Source organism: Urocitellus parryii, chromosome 1, assembly GCF_045843805.1.
Source record: "Urocitellus parryii isolate mUroPar1 chromosome 1, mUroPar1.hap1, whole genome shotgun sequence".
Lineage (NCBI taxonomy): Eukaryota > Metazoa > Chordata > Mammalia > Rodentia > Sciuridae > Urocitellus > Urocitellus parryii.
Genome location: NC_135531.1, coordinates 107159902 through 107186530, shown reverse-complemented (window position 1 = coordinate 107186530; position 26629 = coordinate 107159902). Strand labels below are relative to the sequence as shown.

Genomic DNA, 26629 nt, shown 5'->3' with positions numbered 1-26629 from the left:
TAGATAAATATACTATGTGTTACATAGTACAATTAGCATGGCTTATATAGTAAATGAAAAAATATATTGTATAAAATGTGATTATAGGAATAAAATATATAAGAAAGCACACCTTCACGTGTGTCATGAAGACTGGGGACAGTTCCATGGCCATATGGACACAAATCCTGGAATGCAACTGCAGAGAAATACATAAATTCCCATCATTCAAGAGCCTCAACCATCAGAGAACTTAAGAACCAATTAACAATATACATGAAATTGTACTTATTTTTCTTATACCCAGGTGTCCTTAACAAGAGTCTTCTATTTTCAAGATTTATATCAAAAGCAACACTGAGTATATTTATAGAAGGCCACTTGAGCTTGGCCTTCCAGGGTGCCACCCACCTAGGTCTTCTTGTTCTTTCTGTTTTTGGTTCATTTAACAATGAGCCACCAAAAAGACCTCCCTGCCCTTTACACACAGAAGCCACCTCTAACCTGGAGACCAGGCCTGTTTGATCCTGTAGGGAATTATTCTACAATTCACTGATGCTCACAAGACCTAGGAGGCTGCTGGCTTCTTCAAGCGAAGAGCTACTGTGCGATTCAACTCTCAGAATCTAGATAATATTCTGAAAACTACAGCTTGTGATACTATGCCCACATGGGACTTTTTGTGTGTGAGGTGCTGGGGATCTAACCCAGGGGCTTGTGCGTGCAACCCCCAAACTCCCCACACCAAACTTCTGTAACCATCTGGAATATAATTTCCATTTTCTTCTTGCATCTCCTTCCATGAATCTCTCAAATTCATTCTTCTGAAAGCAAGTAATACCAGCTATTGGGAGGAAAAATGCAATACATGGGCAGGTCTCCCTGTGCTTACACATGTTGTACACAAATGTTGAAAGAAGTCTCCCTGACGAGGATGCTCACTGAACCATCAAAATCTATCCATGAGGGGACCATGTCACCCTCAAAAAATTCACAAATTACATGTCACACTGACTCAACAGACATTGAAACTCTGGTGCAAATGTGTTTATGCCGTCACTCTTACCCTCATCGTCCTTGGGACACAGTTCACAGGGGTCGCCCCAGCCCTCTCCTGGCATCTTACTGCAGCAGCATTTTGCTTTGGTGGTGTTGAAAGCTTTGGGTACTGAACACTTCCCATTCTCAAAATTCGTGAAGCAGAAACTCTGGCGAGTATCTTAATTAAGAAATCAAACATAACAGAGCTCCTTACTGGTCATTTAAACAGATGGATCAATTTGTATATAACTCTCTGCTTTTTTATCTTGGGTACCAAGGATTGAACTCAGGGGCACTTAACCACTGAACCACACCGCCAGCCCTGTCTTGTATTTTATTTAGAGATAGGGTCTCACTGAGTTGCTTAGTGCCTCACTTTTGGTGAGGCTGACTTTGAACTCGTGATCTTCCTGCCTCGGCCTTCGGAGCCTCTGGGATTACAGGCGTGCGCCATTGCGCTCAGCTATATATATATATCTTTCTGACAGAACATTTCTCACAGGCAGAACATGTAGGGCCTGAAAAATTGTCTGTTACACATAGTTTTGAGACTTACATTTTAAAATTACATATATATGTTATATATATATTATATATTATATATATTATATATATGTTATAATATATATATATTACCATAAACATGTATTTTGTTAGGAGAAAACACTAGCATGATGGTTTGCCATCTAGCTCTGAGTTTCTAAGGGTGAATTATGACTGAAAAGTCATTCCAAAACTTACCAAAGCATCTCCGTCCATTATCAGACAGTACGAAGCCAGGGGGGCAGATGCACTGGAAGCTCCCTGGGGTATTGGTGCAGGAACCAAAAAGACAGATGTTGGGATCTTCATCACACTCATTTATATCTGCAGAGCAGAGGGAGAATTTGTTAGTTTATTCAAATCCATACACTGTTTAATATCTGAAAATACGTTATTTGTCCAAACCACAATAGTACACTACTAGCCAATGGAGGTTAAGTATGAAATAAGAGATTACATTATGTATATGCTTAAATTATGCTTTTAAAATAAACCATTTAATGCTTCGAAAGTCAAACACTACATCCAATTTCAACCAACTGTATGTGAGAAGTCCTAAGTCATCACCAGCTCCTTATACTTGGTCCTCAAGGTGTGTGTACAGCCATATGCCTACTTATGTGGCCAATTCAACATCTCATGCATCACTCAGTATAGCTAGTGACTGATCCACTTCCTGATCCTTTTCTCAATAATCCAAATGGGGAGCATGAAATCAACCTTATTTCTCCCTCTGACCTTTTAAGCCCCATATGCTATTTGCTATTTGCACATGGCCTTCCCTTCTACCTCCTCAGTGCTCCTCAACCCATCTTCAGTTCCCACTTGTATCATTGCAAGTCTCTTGGATTTCTGCACCTTTCCTCTCTTGTCTCACTGCCACCTGGATTGGTTGCCTTTCTAAAGAACCCATCTGATAACTTTAAAAATTTGTGCCTAACGAAGTAGGAGGGCCCAGATACACTGAGAATGTTATTTCCCCCTGGTCCCAGAATGGTTCCTAAAAATAAATAAGGATATCCCAGCAATGGTGTTTGGACACTTTTTTCATGGAAAGTGCACATTCCATGGGTTACTTTAACTGACTGAATCAATATTACATAACTTGAGGCACATCAGAACGTGAGCTCCATGAGGACATGCCATGTTGCTTTAGCTTACGTTGCATCCTCAGCCCCTGGGGCATGGTGTCTGGCGAACACTAATATCTCAATTCATATCAGCAGAATTTTAGTGAATGAGTCATATCACAGCCCTTCTAAAAACCAAAAAACCAAGAATCCTTGTAATGCCTCCACATGGCCTGGAAGATTAAGTTCAGTCTTCTGAGTCAGCCCCATGATGTCCTTTACCATGCTTGTGCTGCCTGTTTTCAAATAGCCTCTTCTGTTTTCTTTCCCTCTTTCATTAGTAAATTCCCACCCAACCCAGAATGTCGTGGATTCTTTGTGATGGACTTTCTTGACCCTCCACGTCTCACCACTATCAAGATTATTCACAAGCTCATACTGTACTCCCACATCCCGACATGCCTCCAGAGTAGTTTTTGTCATGACGACCATACAAAACAGGGTTGCTTACAAAAATACATCTCTCCCATTAGGCAGCAAGTTCCCCAAAGCCATTTTTTTGTGTGTATTTTTACCACCTAGAAAGGTGCCATGTGTTCACTGTAATGCCTGTGGAACATAGGAATGGATTTATGTGTGTGTACACACACGGCTATTTACACATGTGGAAGCATGTGTGCTCATGTTAGGAGGAGTCTTCTCAGAAAAACTGGTACAAGAGACACTAGCCTAAAGGAAATATTCTTATAGTGAAGAGAGTTTAAAAGCCAGATTTTCAGAAATGCAAAATAGTGGCATGACTAAGAATGTTTACAGAAAGAAAAATATTTCTGAAGTTCAATAAGCTGTTAACTAAATCATAGATATCTATACTTTTCACTAAGAGAAAAGGTAGCCAAGATTATCTGAAACAAAGAGAAAAGGTAGCCAAGGTTACGTGAAACAAAGAAGCATGTATATATATATATGTAAAATATGGTGGCTATAGCTGCTATTATTGCTCCATGAAGAGATGGATCATAGACACACAAAGAATCAAGATTAAATATGAAAAAAAAAGAAGGGCTGTGACTGTGGCTGAGAGGTAGAGCACTCGCCTGGCACATGTGAGGCACTGGGTTAGATCCTCAGCACTACATAAAAATAAAATGGGACTACCATGTCCACCTACAACTAAAGAAATACATTTAAAAAATAAGATAAGTTTTTACTAAAATGATATGATTCTAGTATAACTATTTATTACTGTTTAACTGGACAACCTGACAATAAACTATAAAAATCAGAAAATCAGCATGAGATACTCATATTGTCTAATTAAATAGTCTGAAATAATAAAGTTCTATGCAGTAAATAAATGGCTCCTTTCAGCTTCAAAAACCCCTTAATGTAAACAGTAGAGCTACATATCTTTATATGGAATCTTGCCAAAAGTGATAGAATTTTAAAAATAGGCAATAGAAATCTTTAGCAATTCTTTCACGTTAGGAAAACCACACTAAGATGTTGGTGCTCCTGAATTTCAACAAGGCTGTAAAAAATAATTTGTATAAAAGTGAAATAAAGTGAACTGTAAAGAGGTCGACCTTCATCATGTCCACCAGGCAAGTCTGGGACCCACTTTTGATGTGGTTACAGTGTTCTTGTGTGCTGGAAGAGTTTCAACAGAAAAACATCTGTTATGACAAGTGGATTAATATTTTCTGTTTTGACATGAGGCCCTCCCAAGGAAAAAAATGTCTCAGCAGAATTGTGAAGATTTTCTGCTTCACATTTCTAGGACCCTAGACACCTTTAATAACTGTTTTAAAGTTGGGTGCCAAAGATTACAATTTTTGTAGACACTCTTTAAATTCAGTAGAAAGTCTCTGTTGACGTTTGGAAAAAAGATTAGAGTATGATGAAAATTCCTTGAGTAGCATAAGATTTCTGTTAATGAAAAATCCCACGTCCCTAAGTTTTTTATTCCTAGCATCAAATCATTTCTGATGGTTCAATAAAACAGATGTAGGCAGCTCTATATTTAATTCCTTAGCTCCGCATGCTTGCAGTGACTGAGATTCAATCTATTTCCACCAGCTCTCTACAAAGCCTTATTAATACTTCACAAGCCGTTGACCTCAGAATGATTGCTAGTCTTACCAATGCAGTTCTCGCTTTTTACTTCATACCCCGGGGGACAGATGCATCTGAAGGATCCCTCCAAATTCTGACAGGTCCCAGGAGAACAAGAGCCAGGGAGGGCAACACACTCATTAGTATCTTTAAAGAGAAAGAAGACAAAAAATAATTAAAATACAAGATGATTGTTACACAAATTTATCTGCCGAGTGATAATAACAGAATTCAGAGCTGGGAATGTAATTCAGTGGTAGGGCAAATGCTGGGGCACCATAGACAAATACACTTGTGATACTTTTCTGACACCCTGGGTAGTACTTTTTTGGTAAGTTGTTAATTTTCTTGATTTTTTTTTTGACCAGTTTTATTGAGCCACAGACAGCCTCCAGCTCTGTTCCCAATAAAAACATTGCCTAAGACACATTCCCAACTGTCAGCTAACAACTTAGACCAAAATTACTCTACCACAGGTTATCTTGTTCATGTTATCTAATGATCAAATGAAATGTGAATGAGATTCCCTAAGTGTATGTGTGTGTGATGTCAGAGGGGGAGTGGAGTCTGGGATTCACATTTTTGCACAAAACCAAATACGTGAAGACCATATGTTGTTTAGAGGCTTACCTATACAGTTTTTGCCATCTGGAGTAAGTTCATAACCTTCATTACATAAACACTTGAAGGAGCCAATTTCATTGAAACACCGTCCATTTCTGCATACCTGACCGAAAAAGGAGCTGCACTCATCTATGTCTGTAAACAAACAGGAGTTAGCTTTTCAGAGACAGCTCTCACATGCATACAGTGTCACTAGCAGAAACTTAAAAACACATTCATCATTCATTATCATACATCTTCAAAAACCCTACGTTACAATTCCTCATCGCACAGAAAAAAATGACACATAAGAATCATGTAAGTAATAAGGTGACATATATTCCTACTGTATTTCAACCACAAGGGTGTGTCTTTGGTATGAATCTAACTCATGAATTTATAACCAGATAAATGTTGAAGGTTTAAGGTGAAGCTTTCTATGTTTGTCCAACTGAAATGTATTTCTTTTTCTGAATGCAAGGGATTATCTGGGATTTAATGTAATGGTCCAATCTGTAGATCCATTATCTGGAGATTAAGTAAGTATGTTAACCACAGAACATACAGAAATTATTGAGCAGCAAAATACAGAAAAATCAGTTAGTTTAAAAACACTCAGAATTGCAAACATAATACAGAATTAAGAAAACAAAAGGACACTAAATGTTACGTGTTTAGTGAAATTTCAAGATGATTACATGTGAGTGATTTCCTGGGTTGCTGGAGGACTGTACCTTGGTCAGAGCCATGCCTGTGTCTTCTAGTTCACTCTGCCTGTATAGTGCTTAAGAAACTACAGTCAAAGAGATGGGAGTTGAAAAAATGTCCAACTGGTTGCAAAGACATTTTCACAATTGCAAAATTTTGAAAAAATAAAGCCAACAGGAATGTGAGTCTGGTTAGTTTAGGAAGTGGGTGGGGTTAAGCTGTGACGGTCTCTTGCTCTAGAAATTCTGAGTTACTTCCACACACCTTGCAGGGTCATGGAATTTAAACAAGGTAGGCTGCAAGGTACTGGCATAGTGCTTGGCAGGTGGGACACACATGTGTTGTCATTTTTTTTATTGCCTCCTCTAACTCACTTTAGGAACCTCTCCCGCTCAGTATTAATTCCCAGGTCACATTTGTTATGTTAGTGTGCACCAAAGGCTATACACCTATATACTATGTATAGGAGAGGTTTCTGAGGGTTGATCTGGAAACCTAGTCACCATGCACTACTTTCCTGGGGAAAGGTATCCAGTCTTCAAAAGTTGAGGGAAAAGGAAATTTAAACACAGTACATGTATTGTAAGTAGGAGGCTGCTGACGTTTGAATGCAAATCAAGAGTAGACCTGTATAAAATACTTGTAGTAGCATTGAAATTAAATAAAAAATGTCTATTTTCAATCTCATTTAAGAGGTAAAAGCAATCTAAACCCTAAATCAGTTCCAAAATGTTTACCACCATCTGAATGCCTTTTTCTCCTGATTAGTCAACTGACAAAAAGTGTTAAAAACAGTATATTATCTCATGATTATTTAGGCCAAAAAATGATTTTAGTTAATGAGAAATTGGTCAATGTTATTACATATCTTTTGACAAGTTTTCCATTTTTATAACTGAATAGTTTTATTATTTGTTTCAGTGTAGTCCGTTGAAATGAAGCAGAAGCAATAACAGACTGGCCAATGGACTCACCTAGGCAGTCATTATTGTGAGTGAGTTCGAAGCCTGGGTAGCACAGACAGTTATAGGATCCCACGGTGTTTTTGCAAGTTCCGTTTCCACAGGGGTGCCGCTCACACTCATCGACATCTGCCAAGAAACAATGGCTTAAAGGAATTCAACTTTTAATTAGGGAAAAAAGAGTATTCACTTTGTGCAGATTTTCTCAGTATAGTACTAGGGATCCATATTGATTTGAGAAAAATAAGAGGTAGAAAAAAGTCAAAATCACAAAATTATATTAAAAAAATAACACTTTAATGATGTATAGGCACATACAGCACTCAGATCCAGCCTAATCAAGCATCCCATTAGCAGAGATTCTTTAAATAAATAGGTCTGCTTATCAATTATAAGTAAACTGACCTTTTGAAATAATAAAATAATTTGTTCTATTAAACATGACAAACACTTGTTCAAAAGTTTATAGATAGACCTTAATTTGAGAAAACAAAGATAAACTTTAGTTTTTATTAATGTTAAACTTCAAATTCCAATTTGGAGTTTATTTAGAATTCATTATCATTAACCTTCCGAAAGACTGAAGTCAAAATACTCAGGCCATCCATCATAAAAGAGAGTGTACTCCTGGGACTGCGAATTCCAGGCTGCTGAAACTGTACCATGCAAAAAACAGGGCACTGCTCTTTAGGAAGGAAGCTCTGACTGAGGGGACTGAAGGAGTTTAATCACGGAAGAACTGCTAAGAGTCGGGGCAGATGTCCCTCGTGTGGATTTCCAAATCATAAATCTCATATATTTTTAGGCAAATCATACTCTCTGGGCATATAGGAAGTACAAAAAATTCCATGCAAATAGAATCAGAGTCTGTTCTCCTTTGTACAATTTTCCCTGTCAGAGTGGCAGAGGTTGGGGGTGGCTAGTGGGGGTGGGAGTAGTGGGGGGGGGTCTTAGGAGGCAATGGATGAGCTGAGAAGTTCTCCAGGTGTTCCTTGTTGCATGGATATACCATGAAGGAAATGAATTCAGGAATACCAAAACCTGATTTTAATATGCACCTAGATAGTATCTTGAACACCAAAAGAGTAGATGCATAACCCTCGGTTTTTCCACACTGAGAACATGCTAATTATAAATAGCCAAGTTTTAAATTTAATTTTCCTCCTTCAAGGGCAAAGCACAGAGAGCGTGCTCTGGCAGAGGCAGAGCCAATCGCTGACATCAGATTTAAGGAGTTACGCTCAGTCCCAGCCTCAAGGCAACCAGCCCATCTGCCTTTGAAAGCTTATTAATCATCAGCTCAGCAAGTGCTTAACTGAAGACTATTATCACTTAACTAACCATTATATTAGCTACTGGGAATTTTCAAAGAGTTTGGTTATATTTGCTCCTACAACTATTTTAAGTGATAAAATACACAAGATGCAGATAAATTCTGAATTATTCAATACTTTGTGCAAAAGGAGTGTGTAATGTTGTGCCCTATAACCGTTTAATACTGTCACTCTTACTACTCCCTGGCATTCCTAAACTCTCTTTTGAGAGGGAATCCAGTGGGGTAAAAAGGAGCCTGTACTGTGAACTTTACACAACCTCCAGCGTCTCAGAGTGCGTGTCCGGCCACATGTCTTCAGAGGAGAAAAAGTTGAGAATCACTGAACCAAGGAATACTGTGTTATGTCCCTGCCTGCAAACTGTGCTCTGAATAAAAAAAAGGCTTAAACTGTTTAACATGGCAGCGACATGGTAGTCACTGATGGCACATGACAACTGTAATCTATCTTGGAGTCTCAGCGTCACTTTGCTCCCTGGAACTAAATGTTCTTACCCATGCACATGGTCTGGTCTTGAGAAGCCTTAAAGCCATTGTGGCAGATGCACTGGTAACTTCCTTGCAAATCAACACACAGGCCATGACTGCAAACGTTAGGAATTTCTAAACATTCGTTGCGATCTATAACAAACAAAAAACCCCCATATATTACACATATCTGATTTTTATTAAGATTCCTTCATTTTTCACAGATGCATTTTTTCTAACCTGCTATTAATTATTACAGACAGGCTGAAAATGAACCATAACAATAGCTGAATCAAAATAAGCAGGGCTTTCAAAGTATCCAAGCCTCTTTTTTAATCATGAAATTTTTTAGGTTGATTGGTATCAAGGATACTATTTTATCCCAGGGAAATCTATTAAAGGGACATCTTTTCTTAATAAAATCATCTAAAATATATGGTGAAATAGGTTCTCTGTAAGTAAACAGACTAAGTTAGAAAATCTTTTCAAAATTATTCTTGAAGTTATATTTTGTTAGAAAAGTTTGGACTACCCTCCCCTCTTTTCCTTTTGGGAATTAAACCAGGAGCGCTCTACTACTGAGCTACATTGCTAAATTGCCCAGGCTGGCCTTGAACTTCCGATCCTTCCCTCAGTCTCCCAAGCCACTGGGATTCCCGGCGTGCACCACTGAGCCCAGCTTTGTACTCCCTTTTAGTGTAGGAAATGCAAAGGCTCTTGTATGTGGTGCTTATGGGCCTCTTTCTTACCTACACAGGCCCCATTGGGTGAGAGTTTGAAGCCTGCAGCGCATTCGCAGCGGTAGCTGCCAGGACTGTTGATGCAGTCTGCATTTCTCTGGCAGAGGTTGTCGCCATTACTGCACTCATCAATGTCTGAAAGAGCAACAGTTCCAAGGTAAAGATGCATTCATCATTGCCTTAGGGTAACAGGCATGCCACCACTTTGATGATCAAGTCTTAAAGGACTTCAGAAGAAATAATGAAAATCAGACTACAGTTTACATGCCATTTATGTACACCAAACTCTTTTTGGTTAAGGACATATATTATTCAGAATTACCTTCACAGACCAAGAGCAGGTCATTGTAACTGAATCCTGTAGGGCATTCACAGCGGAAACTGCCAATCTGGTTAATGCACACACCATTTGCACAAATGCCTGGAATCTCTTTACATTCATCAATGTCTGAAATTGAACAGATTTGGTAAGGTATATGTGATTCTGCTTAATGTATTTGCCATATAACCTCAAATAATGCTATGCATACCTGGAATGAGAATGCACATTCAGTGTCATAAACATCAAATGTCCATAATAGCAGAAATGGCTTTGTGGTTTATGAAAACACACAAACCATAAAATGGATGAATCCCTCTAAATAGCAATGGAAAAATGTAAGTGACTGATAAAATACACAACTTCCTGGGGAATCAAGCCCCCTCTTCAAATTGTGTATCAGGTCACCCTAACTGCCACTACTGTATAACTATTAAAGAACTATCAGAACTCAACCACCAGACTCTGCTGATGAAATAATACCACTATTAACACTTGGTTAGTCAGTAAGCATGTTTTTTTCCTCTCTGGAATTCAGATTATTGTATTTTGTAGTACCCTTAAAAAAACTGAGTATATTTTAGTAGAGTATATATATATAATATATATATAAACATAATCTGGAAAAACTCACCAACAGCTTTTCCTGTGTGAATGTCAAAGGTGAATCCAGGAATATTTCCACATATGGTTTTAAAATCAGCTTTAAAATATAAATAAAACGATGTACTCTTAACATTCTGAAGCTCATTCATTCAAATTAACATTTTATTTAATAGTATTACTTTTACAAATATATTTTATATTATTCACAACCAGACATTTTAATTTCAATTATATTTATTTGGTGACTGAGTATTTCTGCAAATAGTAGATCTAGGTATTCTCTACCATTATTGGTATTTCTATCAAGTAACTTTTTACTGCTCTAATATTAGATGGTAAGTATATCATTATGAGATTCAAAACATTTTCTTAGGGCATTTAAATTTATTTTCTTATGATATACAGAACTTTAAAAATTATCCAATACACATAAATTGGAAAAACAGATTACAGCATGAATTTAAGAAAGGATTATGATCACACAAGGACACAGATAGGAAAAACGGTTTTGTAGTGGAGAAACAGGTTAACAACCAATAATGAATGAGATGTGAATTTTGTCTTTTTTTTTTAAATCAAAAGCATCTATTTGTTGTAATGTTGAGGAGTAAAGAATGATTCATTATGAAATAGAACAGAGATTGTGACAGCTTTCCTATTCACCAAACCAATGGAAACTTAAAAGAGTATTAATTTTTATGAAGCAAAATGCTTCTGATGCCCACTGTTACACAAGTGATTAAATTCTTGAAAAGAGCACTAGCTAAAACTTGTAATGTACACTTTTTATTAAGGCAAGGGTTTTGTATATACACCACCAATACACACTGAGCATCCAGATTCTCAATTTAATGATTTCCAATTGCCTGGCAATATGAAAATTAGAATTTATATACATCATCTCATTAATCATTATTACAACCATATGAATTATTCCCTGTCACTATTTATTAGTAATCTTTATTTTACATATGAGGAATTAGTTTCAGAAAGGATAAATTTTCTACAAGGTCACATAGTAAGTGGCAGAAATTAGTGTTTTGACTTCCAAAGAGGGCCACTTGGGAAGCTAAGCCCAGATGATGCTCCTGGATATTGTCAGAACCGAGCTTCTCTGGTTATAGTACATGCTGATTTTTAGTGAAGTGTTACACCTATGTGTGCATCACTAACTTAGCCTTCAGTACAAGTGTGGGTTGCATGCTTACCTGTTCCTGGTGTTGGGCAAGGTTCACAAGGTTTGTTCCAGGCTTTGCCAACATTGTATGTGCAGCAGCACATCCTCTTTGTCACATTAAAAGGCAACTCATTTTCACAAGTGGTTCCATTGTAGCTTCGGTAGCAAAAGCTTTTTCTCATGTCTACACAGAGAAAAATAAACTAGCTATTCATATCAGCTAGCACTTCATGAAGTTCTCACACCTGCAACATCATGCTTTCTTGATTAACCCAACTGAAAACAATTTTCTTTGTATCATTTTAGGTATCCTAAAATAACCTTTTAAATTAGTAAGTCATTTTTATAGTAACATCTCCCTTTTTTAGATAAGGGATTTCATTTTTAATTTTCTTGGGATACAATGTTAATATATATCTGTATCTCTGCTCAAACACATTTACTTAATTTTAAAAGAGTTAAGTATTAAATTTTGCATGTTCTTTTATTTTTATAACAGTATTGTTTATATAAATAGAGAATTAAAATTATTTTAGAATACATAGCTGCAAAACTTGATGAAAATTTTTATTTTAGATTTTTAAAAGATGTAACTATATAGCCAAAAGGCAAAGTAGTCTATGAGATTCTTAAATACTTCAGTATTCATGAAAATTTAATTTCCAAACATTCTGAACAATAATTCTGAGAGAGAAGTGCCTTACGTGTGTAGTCAACAACTGTGGCTTAATTAATTAATCTCAGCAGCCTGTACTTACCCATGCAATTGTGGCCTCCATTGACCTGCATGTACTCAGGTGGGCAAATGCAGGTGTAATTTCCCAGGGTATTGTAGCAGGTTCCAGGCCCACACACACCGGGATGTGCAAAACACTCATCAATATCTTAAACAGTCAAAATATCCACAAATCAGTAAAGACATATATATATATATATATATATATATATATATATATATATATATAAATTATACATAAAATTATTTTTTCTTTACTGAGGATTGAACCCAGGTGCTTTATACCACTGAGCTGTAACCATAGTTTTTTCATACTTTTTTTTTTTAAATGTCGAGACAGGTTCTCACTAAGTTGCTGAGGGTCTCATTAAGCTGCTGAAGTTGGCCTCAAATTTGTGACTCTCCAGCCTTAGCCTCCCAAATTGCTGGGATTATGGGTGTGCATCATAGTACCTGGCTAATAAATATACTTTTCATAAATTCATGTTATTTAGATTACTGAACAGAAGCATAGATGATTCCCTAATTCCATATTTATACAAAATTTAGAAATAAAGAAAATATTCAAGATACGCATTTAGATGACACAGGTATATCTTCCTTCAAAATAAAAAAAACTCCCTAATATTAAAACAGAAATATAAATCTTATAAAGAAATTACTCTAAGGTGGCAAAAATTAATTTACTTGGTACCTATATATTTTTTATTTGAAATTCACACTCTCCAAATATAATTTCTTTAAAGCCTGCTTTTTATTTCAACTTTCAATTAAATGCAGGTTATGAGAAACTTTACAGCTCCTTTTAAATCAACACCTATTGAGAGATTCTAGAAGCAGAGTAGCTGCATATTTTTTTTTCTTATTAAATCACATTCCTTCCAGATCATTTACCTAACATGTTTCAAAAGAAAGGCTATAACCAAAAGAATTATGTTACATGTTTAATTTAGAAGCATCGTTCATTCAACAAATAAATACTGAGATTCTACTGTAGTGATAAATATAAATAAAGTGTGGACTTTGGTTAAAGAAACTCCAGTCTAGTAACAATAAAGGTATCTAAAAAGGTTAATTATAATGCCATGTGAGGGAACAGAAGCAAGAAGAGGTCCACATAACCTCTGAACTTCTTTGCATCATATCCAACATTGAAAAATGACTGAATAGCCAGGTGCAAGGGACCATGCTTGTAATCTTAGAGGCCTGGGAAGCTGAGGCAGGAGGATCACAAGTTTCATGCCCCAGTAATTTAGCAAGACCTTGTCTCAAAATGAAATATAAAAAGGGTTGGGGGTGTGGCTCAGTGCTAGAATGTTCCTGGGTTCAATCCCAGGTGCAAAGAACAACAACAACAACAACAACAAACAAACCAAGAATAAAACTGAAAAATATTAATAGTCGCATTACATTTATACTGACCTATTTTTCTTATATAGAATACATTATTAATATTTTCATTAACTATGTATTTAATACTGTATGTTTTCATACTCTATTTTCCCATTTTATTTAAAATATATTTTAAAAAACATAGATGAATACAATATCTTTATTGTTTATTTATTTTTATGTGGTGCTGAAGATCAAACCCAGGGCCTCACGTGTGCGAGGCAAGATCTCTGCCACTGAGCCACAATCCCAGTATCACAATTTATATTTAAATGGTCCTCTTATTCAGAAAAATCATAGTAAGTTATAGTAAATGAGCTATAGATTAAAATTATCTGTCATCTCACAACTTAGCAACATTGATATGAAAACGCTATGAACCAGTCTCGACAGATCCTCTGGTAGAACTTGGGGATTAGCCCTCATCCTGAGCAGTGGTTTTGTTGTAAACAGGTGTCCCTTCACCTCACCTTCACAGATGCGGGTTTCCTCACTCAGATAGTAGCCTTGTGGACACTCGCACTGGAAGCTCCCAAAAGTGTTGATGCAGTTTCCACCCTGGCAGAGGCCTGGTAACTCCTGGCATTCATCAATGTCTACAAAAAAGAGCGACAGTTCACTAGCAACAATGCCATGGCGAAAGACCAGTGTTAATGTCAGGGCTTTCCACGTGTAATTTTGTTAGACCCACAGACTTGCTTGCATCCAAATGAGCACTTAAGTGGGGGTTTTATTTTGACCATGGATTTTCTGGGCTTTGTGGGAGAACTTTGCCATTCTGTGAAGACTGATACAACCAAGTGGGGAATGGTTCAAGCTGGAGGACAATGGTAGTTTCTATGCAGAACAATCAGACATCATATCCCTGCAGTGGATTATTACTTATTGAGAAAAGTAGTTGTTTAACATTCTTGTAACTGAATGCCATCTGTAATTTTGCTAATTAATCTTGTCGTGTTTGCTCCTCACAAATTCTTGTACCAGTTTTTCTCTAAAGTAAACTCTGCAGCTTATTTGAATCTACCCATGAACTTACCTTCCAAGATGATTGTGATGGGGTTAGGTCTAAAGCCTTCACCTCCAGGACACAGGGTGTAATATTCAGCTAGAAAATAACAGAAAACAGATTTGATACCTGTGTCCAAGTGGCTGAGACAATGAGCAAGCAAGCATTCAGCAACTGCTGGGCTCAAGACATACTTTAAGGCGGGTGGGTGTCCACCCTTAGTGTTCTATCAAATACATTTAAAGTTATATTTTACATGAGCAAAGATCACTACTTCATGAGTGTTAGATACAGTAGAATAACAAAAACATTTGTTTTTGAAGAAAAAAATTCCTTTGCCGACAATTTATATCACAACTCTATAGGTAGAGTTGGCTAGTAGGTAAAACCAAGACTCTTCAGTACAAAAATTTGAGTTCATTTGCCTATCAGAACATGTTTCAATTTAAGGTATTCTATGACTGACTTCGAAAATACGACCCACCTATGAACCTGAACTAATCACCTCTGAGAAGAACAGGGAATGGCCTTCATCTGTGATACTATGGAGAATTGATATTATTACCATTCATATTGGACTATGGTTAAAACTGTTTTTCTTTTTAAAAAACATATCATGAAAAAATAGCAGAAAGAGAGGAATTAAAATTTCTTTTATATAAAACACTCTTGGCTAGTTTCAGCATAATCTAATTAGTACAAATCCATTTTTTTTTCTCCTCACTACTTCCACAGCCCCCCAGCCCAAGAATAAAGTGGGCTGTTTGGTCCCCTCTTCTCCAGCCCTGTACTTACTGCTATTGACAGGTGGGCATGTCTCACAGGGGTTTCCCCAGGCCTTTCCCAAAGAGCAGCAGCAGGAGGAGCGGCTGACACCCACCCCAATCTCCGTGTTGCAGGACAGACTCCCGTCTCCTCGAGGACCAAACTTCAGGTAGCAGTTGCCCACACGGTTGTCTGTAGAGCAACAAAAGAGCTTAAAATTGCCCTTGTTAGGGTTAGCAAAAGACACTCCAAGGATGAAATTCAAATTTTGTACAATAATAATAAAAGGTTTGTTTTAATGTTTGGCACAAAACAATCTCTTGCCTTGAACCTTTGCAAGATTGAATCATACATAGCAAATTGTGACAGACTCTCCAGTGTTTAGAAACTTATGTGCATCATATTCTCAGATACTTATGGAATTAAAAAAGATATTTCTCATTTGGGACATTCTGGGCATTTCAATAATGTGAATGCAAGAAAATTCTAGTACAATTAATCTGTATCAGGGATTTATGAATAATAGAAAAACACGAGGATAAGTTACTCTAAGGTTATGTTATCATATCAAGGAAATATTGATATCCCCATCTTGTTCCTTTCCTCCTTATCTCCATTCTCTCGTGATTTAGTATCAATCTTCATAACAAACCTTGCAGGTTTTTAGAAGGTCAGTCTGTTAAAAATTTAGACTTCTCTATGTAAAGGATTAATGAATCTCAGACTGGTCTCAATTTGTTACCATTTTGATTCTATGGCTCTAAACACTACTTTTGTGCTGAGAAGTCTCAAATTTAGAATTCTATCTCTTTTTTCTCCCCTGACCCTTCTGCAAACTGCTTGATTTCTCCTCTTAAATGTCTATTGCTTATTTCATAGTTAACATGTCTAAAAATAAAACTCTTTGATATTCATACTCCACATAGAAAATGTGCTATGCATTTTCAATAACTATGATGTCACCTTTGACTTCCTCTCTCAATCCTTATTCAGTCTGGTAATACCTTCAAAATATATCTGGAATCCGACTAATCACACTGTCTCTACCACTGAATTCCAGTCTCTTCCCTGGATTACTGCAATGGTTTCCTAACTCATCTGCCAATTTTCATCCTTAACCCTATTTTTCCCTCTGTAGCTAGACTGAACTCTCAGAAACACTACTGTAAATCACCTTCAATAGCTTTTCTTCTCAATCAGAGTAAAGCACAAAGTTCTTACCAGTCTATAAAGTAATTTTCATGTCTGGCTGTACTTTAGAATTATTTGGGCCACTTTTCTTATTGTTTTACTTATTTCTACTTTTCTCATTTTGCTTTTGGTGCTGAATCTTGGATACAGAAAGGCAAGTTGGTCCCTCTCCTATTAGGTTTGAAGTTATTCATCCTTTCTTCTCTCCCTTCCTCTCTCTTTTATCCCTATTCTCCATTTCTGCTTCTATTACTCAATCACCCACATGTATTTAATGCTGGTAGTTTTTTACATGTATTTTTGCAAAATAAATATAATTTAATAATTTATATAAGGTTATTTTTATCATATATTTCATTTAGTTTTTTGTTTAATTTTAATGGAACATTATATTTACACATAATAGTGGGATTCACTGTAACATTAATATATTTATATATTCATATATCTATAACATAATTTGGATCATTGAATTCCCCAATGCCTCCCCCCACCCCTTCCTCTACCGGGCTCTTCTATTTTCATTTCATTTTTATAAATTTTCCCCATCATGCTTGCTTTGTGAATATTTAGTCTGTGGACTTCATGGCATACAACTGCCTTTTTCTTTTTTAAATCCATGTACTTTCCAAAAACAGTACCTAAATCTTAGTCTCTGCAAATAATACTTCAATGAATGTCTTATGAATGTCTGAGTATAGGTTTGAGAGTTAATATCTTTGACATAAAACCTGGAGAGGAACAGCTGGCACACAGTTTGCTTATACTTAGCCTTTCAGAAAAAATATTCATCATTTATCATATGCATCTAATGGATTCTTTAAAAATATTTAAAGTAATTTGAAAAATAATTTACATGATGGAAAAGGTATAGCAACACAACTATCAATAACTTTAATAAGAATTTTAATAATAACTCAAATTTCCATTGCACATTTTCTTGGTTTTGAAGATACTGTGCCCAAAATGGTCTTCTGAATGTAGCTAGTTGCTAATCAGCTGTCATTCAAAAACATGGAATAAAGTGGAGATTTTAAAGGGGAGGGATTATTTTGTTTTTAAATTAACTGTAACAAATATGCATCACAGTTCCTAGCCAAGAGAATTTAGATATTTCCCTCTATGTAATTCTATTTGCCCATTTCATTTCTAAAGCTTTTACTTACCAACACAACCCACACCAGTGGGGTTTAGTTGAAAATCAGGTGGACAGTTACACTCATAGCGACCAGGTGTGTTGACACACAGACCATTGACACAATTTATGGGATCTGCACATTCATCAATATCTAAAAACATATTTTAAAATGTCCATGTTAATTAATAGCATTACTTTCTTCATGTATATTGTTGTTCCTAAGAATCTGGTGGATTTTTTTTTTTTAATATGTGGATTAAAGATTAGGAAGGACTCTTCAGCACAATGAAATAAAAAAATCTTAAATCCCTTTGTATACCAAAAATGGTATAAGGCCCTTGGTATTTATGATATCATTTAACATCCTTAATAATTAAATAGTAATAAAGTATTGCAATTCTGAGGAAGAAAAAAATTATGCCACTATTTGCCTAGCTAAAATTGTATATATGTATTTATTAACATACACATTCACTTACATCTATACAGATATATTTTACCACCTTCATGTTAGATATTTAAGTTGTTTCTTTAAAAATGACTAATTCCATAGTTTTAAAATAAAAATATAATTTTCTTTTTCAGAAAACTGCATAACACAATGAAATAGATTATCTAAGCAGAAATCTGAGAAACTTTTCTATATAGCACCCAATATTCACTTTGGCTAACTGGAACACAACTGGAACCCTTGACTGGCCATACCTGTGCAGTTCCCTCCTGTTCTGTCCAGTTCATAGCCATCATCACAGATGCAGTGGAACATTCCAGGCAAATTATTACATGTTCCAAAGACACAAATATTTTGGAAGGAGCATTCATCAATATCTGAAGATTAAAAAAATATCATCTCTTACTTACAAACACTTTTAAAATTTTGATTGGAAGTATAACATTAGCGAGTTTCCTAACTCTACAGATGTTTGAATGCAGTAAAGATATTTTCTTTTTCTTTGGCTCAATAGGTAGCGTAAATGGCAAAAAACTAATGTTTATCTATAGAAGATATAAAAAAACCCCATTTTTTCTAATTGTTAAGTTTTTTATATGTTTTGTAATTGGTAAATTAAAATAAAAACAATTTAAAATATTAAAGATAATAAAATTTAAGTTTGTCTTTTAAATTGTACTTCTTTTTTATTCTATAATCTGATGCTATCATAAAATCAGTTATAAACAGGGAAATGGTTTTGTTCTTAATACCATGTAAGATGATGATCCACTGCCCACACATTCTTTCAAATTTCATTAAAATAGCTATAAAAATTAGAAATTCAATTTATAAAACTCTTCCATGAGGGTTTAACCCAAGGTCAATCAATGTGATATATTAGTGCTCATTATTCATGAAAATGATGGCATCCAGGTGTATGTAATGGCTGTTGGAATAATCTATATTTCTACTCATAAAAAAGATGGACATTTTTATACATCAATTGCCTGATATTCCAAGAATGTAGACCCCACATGTCATTTTAGGCTAGACTCGACAAGTCATTCTTAATTGCTGTCTTAAGATAGTATATCTTAAGCCTAAAATGGTCTTCTGTTCATTCATAATAGTTAAAATTTATTTGTTTAAACTATTTTAGATTTAAAGTATGATTCAAATTCTGTTTAAAAGTTCAACTGATGTGTAAAGGTGATTTTTCTTTTTTAGCGGGGGTGGTGGTGGTAGTAAAGTTATTCTCTAAAGAGAATAAGCAAAGATTCATTTAGCTGGATTATAACTGAGTTGTATTAATCTATAAGTGAAAGTTAATAGGATTATCTCTCTTAAGTATGCATATTACTTTTAAATGACACTCAAAAATTCAAATGACACAGGAAAGCATTGATAACAAAACAGAAAAGGTAGCAAACAATATAGAAAATAAAATAGCAAAACTACAAATCACTGAAAAATGTTTCCACTCATGATGAACATCATCCCAGAATTTCCATATGCATACTCATAGAAACTAAAACAGTCTGTATGCATCAGATCCATTTTTCAGCATATCAAGTTTTAGAATACTTTTCTAATATCCAAGAATGAAAAATACTAAAAATTTATCATGTTTTATCTTGATGCCAAAGTCCAAATGCAAGTTTTTAGATAGTACCAGATTGCATGTAATGAACAATAAGAAAATTACCACTTGTACATTCCTTCAACTCTTTATTTTTGTCATTTATATTATTTTCACATTTTCAATGTTTATGGCCATTTTCCATTATTCAACACTGTTCAGTGTTAATTCTTACAGGGATCAATAGCCATTTTAGTCCACCTTCTGTTTGATTCTTTTTTTTCTGATTATAATAATCTACATTTTATTTATTTTTCTTTTAAAATATTTTTATTAGAGATTTATAGTTATACATAGTAGTTGGGTTCACCCCAACAAATGCATATGAGTTTATTTCTTGAAAGTACATGTTTCATTGTGGGTTGGTTATTCATTTTTTTTATGATCTTTTGTTTCCAAAGGATGCCTGGAAATTTCTATTGTTTATTTTTAGCTTCTTTACACATAACTTAGGCCACTTGTCTCAGAGTTTCTGTTCACTTTGATGCAGCTCAGATAACTCTCTTGATATCTGTCCTTCTTGATCAGGGCTCTCTTTGGAAGATAGCGTGGGGTCTAGATTTCATGAAAGCTGTTATTTAGCAACCCTAAGGTTCTAGAGGTGGAGGAAGAGGGGAATGTGCACAAGAGGAGCTCCAATAGACTCCATGTGCTCTTTGTGGATGAACCGGCCTTTGTTCTGTCTTCAGACAGTATGATAAATGGTCTGTGTCTAATGAGTCCTCGATTGTCCCATTGTGCTTCCTCTAGGTTTTGTATTCCCTCATTTTGGCGGAGAATACTAAGAAGTGGCCAACTCCAGTAATTTGGGGGACTCCATAGAAATTCTGAGTATTTGTGGTGAGAAGTAGATGCTGAGTGGAAAATTTTGATCAGAAGGTAAATTCAGAGCAGCATATATTTATAAGAAGATGAGAAATCATTTTATTATTGAGGAACTCAATCAGGGAATTCAGGAGAAACTGTCCAGATGACCACATCTTGTGGAAGAGATAAGACAAAAGCAAAGAAAAACTGGAAGAGCCATGGAATTACATTTCTGGGGCTGGAAAGGCTGGTGCTTGGCCAAATGGCAGAGAGGGTCTATGTGAGGGTGAACTACACATGTGCCACCCTCAGTTGCCTTGTTAATTTCTTCCCATGGTAGTGACATATGAGAAAACTCAAGTGAAGGAAGTAAACTGATAACTATTTAGCCCCACCTTGGGGAAGAGTCTGGGGGAGAAGCTATGGAAGGGCTTATGCCATAGATAGAGGAACAAATTTATGGAGGGGAAAGTCTGTCTACGTATAAAGAATTCCTGCTGGCAGCAGTGTTTGGCTACTGCTGACTTGCTCCTTTTCCAGCTCCCTGTCAAGCTGAAACTAATGATAAATCATGTAATTCACTACCCACATCGACTCACATTTTCTACTAATTGGCTTCAGTGCTAAGAAGAAACCAGGACTGAGGAAAAAAATGAAGCTCTCTCTAGTTCAGCAGGAAGGCTTTCAGTGCCCATGCTCTCTTCCCCAGGGGTTACTATTCACCCTCTCATTCTGAGTCAACCAATACTGGTGGGGGTTCATGAGAACTCATGATCTTTTAGGCACTAATTTTCTTCAGGTGCCACTGTCAGTGATGGAGCCAACCCAGGATCTACACTGAACCTGAACTTCCCTAGAATGTACGGTTTGTGCTTGGTTGTTGCTGCTGCTGGTGTGAATGTGTGTGTGTGTGTGCGTGCGCTGTATGTGTGTGTGTATGTGTGTGCGCGCGCGCACATGTCCACATGGCTGGGTGGTGGGAACATACTGGTACTTAATATTTCTATTCATTTGATGAGGCACTAGAGTAGGGGGAAAGACTACTCAGTTTTCATTTTATCATCTTTCCCTAGAAGTTGGCATGAGTTTTTCCTTTTTTTAAGGTTTTCTGTGAATCGCAAATTTTGTTGAAGCCCTATAATATGTGAATCATTTGCAATCTCTTTTCTTTATTCATTTATTTTGCACTCCCTGTAACATGCTGATGGCCTGGACTATGTGTAATGTGCATTAAATCTCTTAATTTAAAAGAAAATCCAAATTCTTTTTCTTGGAAAGATATCATACTAGACATAAAGTCCCATTTCTATGAAAGGGGGATAATAACATCATAACTTTGAGGAAAGAGACATTACTATTAAGAAAAAAAAAGTCCCTAATGAATCCCTGAAGTAGGCTTCTAGTCCCAGACATACAGATGGCAGATTCAAATAGAAAGGTCAATGCCAAAAAATGAGTTCTTTAAATGTTGATAAACGCAATAAGTAGTGGTGATTTGGGTAAGTAATAGATCATATCTTAAAAGCTGAATAGTTTTGCCACATGTCATTCATTTAGTGATAAAAAAAGAAAAGAGACAAAAAAAAAGAAGAAGAAGTGGTTAAAAAAAGAGTGAGCCAAACTTCCAACTATTGGCCCTTGGCCAGGAAAACTTCATAAGAGATGAAAGCTGCCTTCATCATTATTCATTTTGCAAAATAATCCACGCTTAAACGAATGACTTTTATATGTGCAGCATGTGCTATGTATTTTGCTTCCAGGTGGAGCCTGTTCCAGCCCTTTTTGTGGTTTCATATGCTGTAGTTGATCCAACTTGAAAATGAGTTGGAATCCTGGTGACCCACCTTGGCAGGATCTGCTGTCTGAGGCTGGAGTGAAGCCCATCTCACACTCGCAGCGATATGCACCCGGGACATTGAGGCACTGTCCATTCTCACAGAGATTTATGTTTTCTGCACACTCATCAACATCTGTGGAAGAAGTAAATTACAACATCTCTATTAAGCTCCAAATTTCATGACAGGTTTTTCCTTGCTCTATAACTAAATCAATTTTATTGGCTTGACTTAGTGCTCATTAACATGAAACCGCAATTAATCACATTCACACAAAGAAGGGTGTACAACTTGATAGTAGAGCTATTTAACCTACCCTTAACATTCAATGTGATTAACACAGATGCCTCTCCCATGTAACTGTCTTACTTCTCTTTAATGCCAATCTGATGCATTTGTATTATAAGAACTTTATTAGATATGACAAAAAAAATGTTGGAGGCAACTTTAAAAAGGTATTCATTCATTTGAAAACATTATAGTATTATGAGAATAAGCAACGTGTGCTTTCACTGATCCAAGTACTCTAAAGCCAATTAGAGACATTATGGCAATGGGGAAAGTTTCTTTCATGTCATTACAATCTTATAAAAATACTCTCATCTTAATTATGTAAACAGTCATGCATTACTCATGGATTTTAAAGATGATTTATTTAATTCTATGAAGCAGAAAAGAGGAGATGGGCAGAAACAAACACGCAGTGAGCGCCAAGTAGTGTTCCAGGGCCTGACATACGTTTTTCATTGAGTTTAGCCAGCAGTTCCGTGAAGTGAAGAGGAGGAAAACCCCAAGGGTCAGGGCAGTCAAGGGAGTTGTAAGGGTGACACTGAGCTAGTGTGTTGCGTGAGCCTAGCTCTGTCTGCAATGTCTAACACCAAAGCCATCATGTTCTTTCCTTGATACTACCAGGAAAAAAAAAAAATCCAAACCAAAAACTGAAACAACCAAAAACCAAACAACAACCAAAAAAAAAAAAAAAACCTAGGAAAAATGTACTAGCTAAGGTCTAAAAGCAAAAAGAAAGCTTCAAGACTGAATAAACACGTTTTCTTAAAGAGACATTTGACAATGACGAGTCTGCATTTTTGCTATCAATGATGAGAAGCACCTACCTTACAAAACTAAAACTATTTATTTATTTATTTGGTACCAGAGATTGAACCCAGGGGTGCTTAACTGAGTCACACCCTCACCCCTTTTGATTTTTTGAGACAGGGCTTTTGCTAAGTTGTTTAGGATGGATTTAAACTTGCAATCCTCCTGCCTCAGCCTCCTGAGCTCCTGAGATAACAGGAGTGTGCCACAGCACCTGGCAATCTTTATTTATTCAACTTTTGTCCAGCAAGATGATCTAGTCTTATATGCAGGTGAGACAATGTTTTATTCTCAAAGGGTGTAGAATAAATAGAAGCTAAATGGAACAGAAGTTAAAACGTCAGTTTGGAAACTTATATTGGGCTCTTATGAAGTTGCTTTTCTACGTCCCCTACATGTATTATTCCACTTAGTCCAAATGTGATAAGCTATTAAGACTCTTCATAAACACATTAAATAGTAGTGATTATCTTAAAAAAGCTAAACAGTCATTCTGTATCATCTGTTTATAGTGGTTAAAAAAAAAGGAAATGTCATTATTATTACTATGCTCATTTTAAAACAGCAATAGGAAAACTAAGGTCAGACAGGTTAAGTGATGACTTAGGGTTATACTGGTAATAAGTGGCACAGCAAAGATTTCAGTTGAGATGGTAAGGTCTAGACAAAGCCTGTGCTTCTTCACCACTGTACTAGAAATGAGTAAGAGAGAACGATCATCATTTAGCCTTCTCTAACTGTAGTCTTCTTCATAGAAGGAAAGCACATATAGTATTCCATGACAGACACATCCAAGCATTCTGAGGCCTATCACTCACCTGAGCAGGTAAAGCCATCTCCAGTGAACCCTTCGGAGCAGGCACATCGGTACGAGCCTGGGGTGTTTACACACTGGGCATTTATGCTACACTGGTGGGTTCCATTAGAACATTCGTCTAGATCTGTATGCCAAAAAAAAAAAAAAAAAAAGGTAGCAACAAAGGTCAGAAATGAAAACAAACACTTAAATACCTAGAAAGGTTTTAATTTAAATAGAAACTGGCCAAATGGAGTCTTAGCATATCTATAGGGTCACGGCTCCAATTCACTAAAATCTCATACCTATAATACAAAATAACCATGCCACAGATATGGGCCAGAACTACCAATTCAAGGATTTTGTAGATATCTAATTGACTAACAATTAAAAGAAAACCAGTGTCAGACTTCATTCTGACTTCAACTGAGAGTGAACTTTACTGCTGTTTCCTTTATTACTAAAAAAGGGACCATTTGGAAGGTACTACTGAGCAGGGAAACTTGCATTGAGTTTCCAAGTTGATTTTATAGATGAGGAAGCAAAAATATGTGCAAATAGTGCAAACCACAGATGTTAAGCACAGAAAAAAAATCACATTTTTATATGTATCATAAAAAGCATTAAAAGCTGCAATAAGAGAATAAAAAGGGCATCTAATTTGGACTACAGGAACAATGAAGGCCTCACTGAGGACGTAACTTTTAATTAATTCAGCTCTAAAGGATAAGGAAGAGTTAGCCCACTGAATAGAAGTAAGCAGGAGTATTTTTTTTTTTTTTTGCAAAGAGAATAGCATATACAAAGAAATCAAAGAGTAAGCGTTTGGTGTGACCCAGAAATTCAGGGAGGTCAGAGTGGCAAAGCACAGTGCAGAGGACAGAGGGCAGGGGACAGTAAGCTAGAGAGAGTGGAGGCATTTGCAGGGTCTTGTGAGCCATGGGAAGGAAGCTGGGGTTTATCCTAACTTCAGTGGGTTGAAATGATGACTGTGGAAAGGTCAATTTTGAGGTTTACATGTTCTGCTGCTGCTGTGTGAAAAATAGATTTCAGGAAGACAGAGAACAAACGAACATATCAGGGGTCGGGGGTGGTCTTTCAGCATGGTGGGGAGTGAAGGGAACAGAAAGACATGGACAGGGACAGAGAGACTCAGAATAGCCAGGGAAATGAAGATGGAAAGGATGGGTATGGATGGCATTTGGGCACACAGGTGCCTGGACATCGTCAAATCACTTGTGATAGTTGGCCAGACTAACAGACAAGAAGCACATAAACGGGAGGCTGCAGGGGAGAAAACCATTAGACACATGGGACCAGACAAGTGGGATGAGGATAGGGCTGAAGAGTTGTGAGAGATGGCTAGACTAGAAGTAGGTTTCTTGTAAACTTAATGAAGCTATCATAGGATGTTAATGCCGCAAAGTTATCTGGAACTATGATAATTTACCTTCTGTAGTTGGCTCGTAAACATTTGACACATATAAAACATTTGGATGGATAGAAAGTAGACTCAAATTAACTTATATTATTTGTCAGAAGTGTTAGGGCTATTCTTTAATCCTTACTGCAGGCCTATAAGCTTTTAATGAGAAATCATCATGGGGAGGTCAGTTCAGCTTACTTTCTTTTCTATTTTAAATTGACCTGGATAATTCTTACCAGCTGGAAAAATGCTTTATTGTTAAGGCATGTAAAACATTGAGCATATTAAAACAGCACTGTGAATGACACCAATGGTATAATCCAGTCCCCTGCCTCACAGCTATAAAAGACTTATTATTAGATTCCAGCTCAGGAGCTATAAAACTTGGGAAAAATGGCCTTCCCCATTCTCCTTTCTTTGAATCAGACCTCTTGGAATCCAACAAATCCTTAGATTTGCCTGGAAGAATTCTGTTTTCTAGTAAGGAGCTGGGATCGACTACTTATTACAGACTTAAGGATCTCTAAAAAAAAAAAAACAAAAAACTTTTCATTTCCTCCATTTATTTCACTGGGTTTTAAATCGTGCTGATTACTCTATGAAAAGGCTAGGGAGAACATATTAGTCATTTTTCATCATACAGCTGTTTGGATCACCGGCTGCACATCAAGTAATTTTTACTGAACAATATGCGTGAAAAAGC

At 36.3% G+C, this 26629-nt stretch overlaps 1 protein-coding gene across 1 annotated transcript in view; it reads right to left on the bottom strand.

Moving 5' to 3' along the window:
• The window catches only part of Fbn2 (fibrillin 2), a 217949-nt gene that overhangs the window by 26193 nt on the left and 165127 nt on the right, over positions 1–26629 (bottom strand). Inside the window, exons 33-51 of the mRNA XM_026415046.2 lie at positions 24523–24645; positions 22616–22741; positions 18598–18720; positions 17921–18043; positions 15594–15755; positions 14829–14897; positions 14263–14388; positions 12423–12548; positions 11696–11848; positions 10516–10584; positions 9885–10010; positions 9572–9697; positions 8850–8975; positions 7034–7150; positions 5379–5507; positions 4776–4895; positions 1762–1887; positions 1046–1198; positions 113–178 (exon numbers count right to left, since the gene is read on the bottom strand). Coding sequence (XP_026270831.1) covers positions 113–178; positions 1046–1198; positions 1762–1887; positions 4776–4895; positions 5379–5507; positions 7034–7150; positions 8850–8975; positions 9572–9697; positions 9885–10010; positions 10516–10584; positions 11696–11848; positions 12423–12548; positions 14263–14388; positions 14829–14897; positions 15594–15755; positions 17921–18043; positions 18598–18720; positions 22616–22741; positions 24523–24645 — 2289 coding nt within the window. The remainder of the gene's footprint in view (positions 1–112; positions 179–1045; positions 1199–1761; positions 1888–4775; positions 4896–5378; positions 5508–7033; positions 7151–8849; positions 8976–9571; positions 9698–9884; positions 10011–10515; positions 10585–11695; positions 11849–12422; positions 12549–14262; positions 14389–14828; positions 14898–15593; positions 15756–17920; positions 18044–18597; positions 18721–22615; positions 22742–24522; positions 24646–26629) is intronic.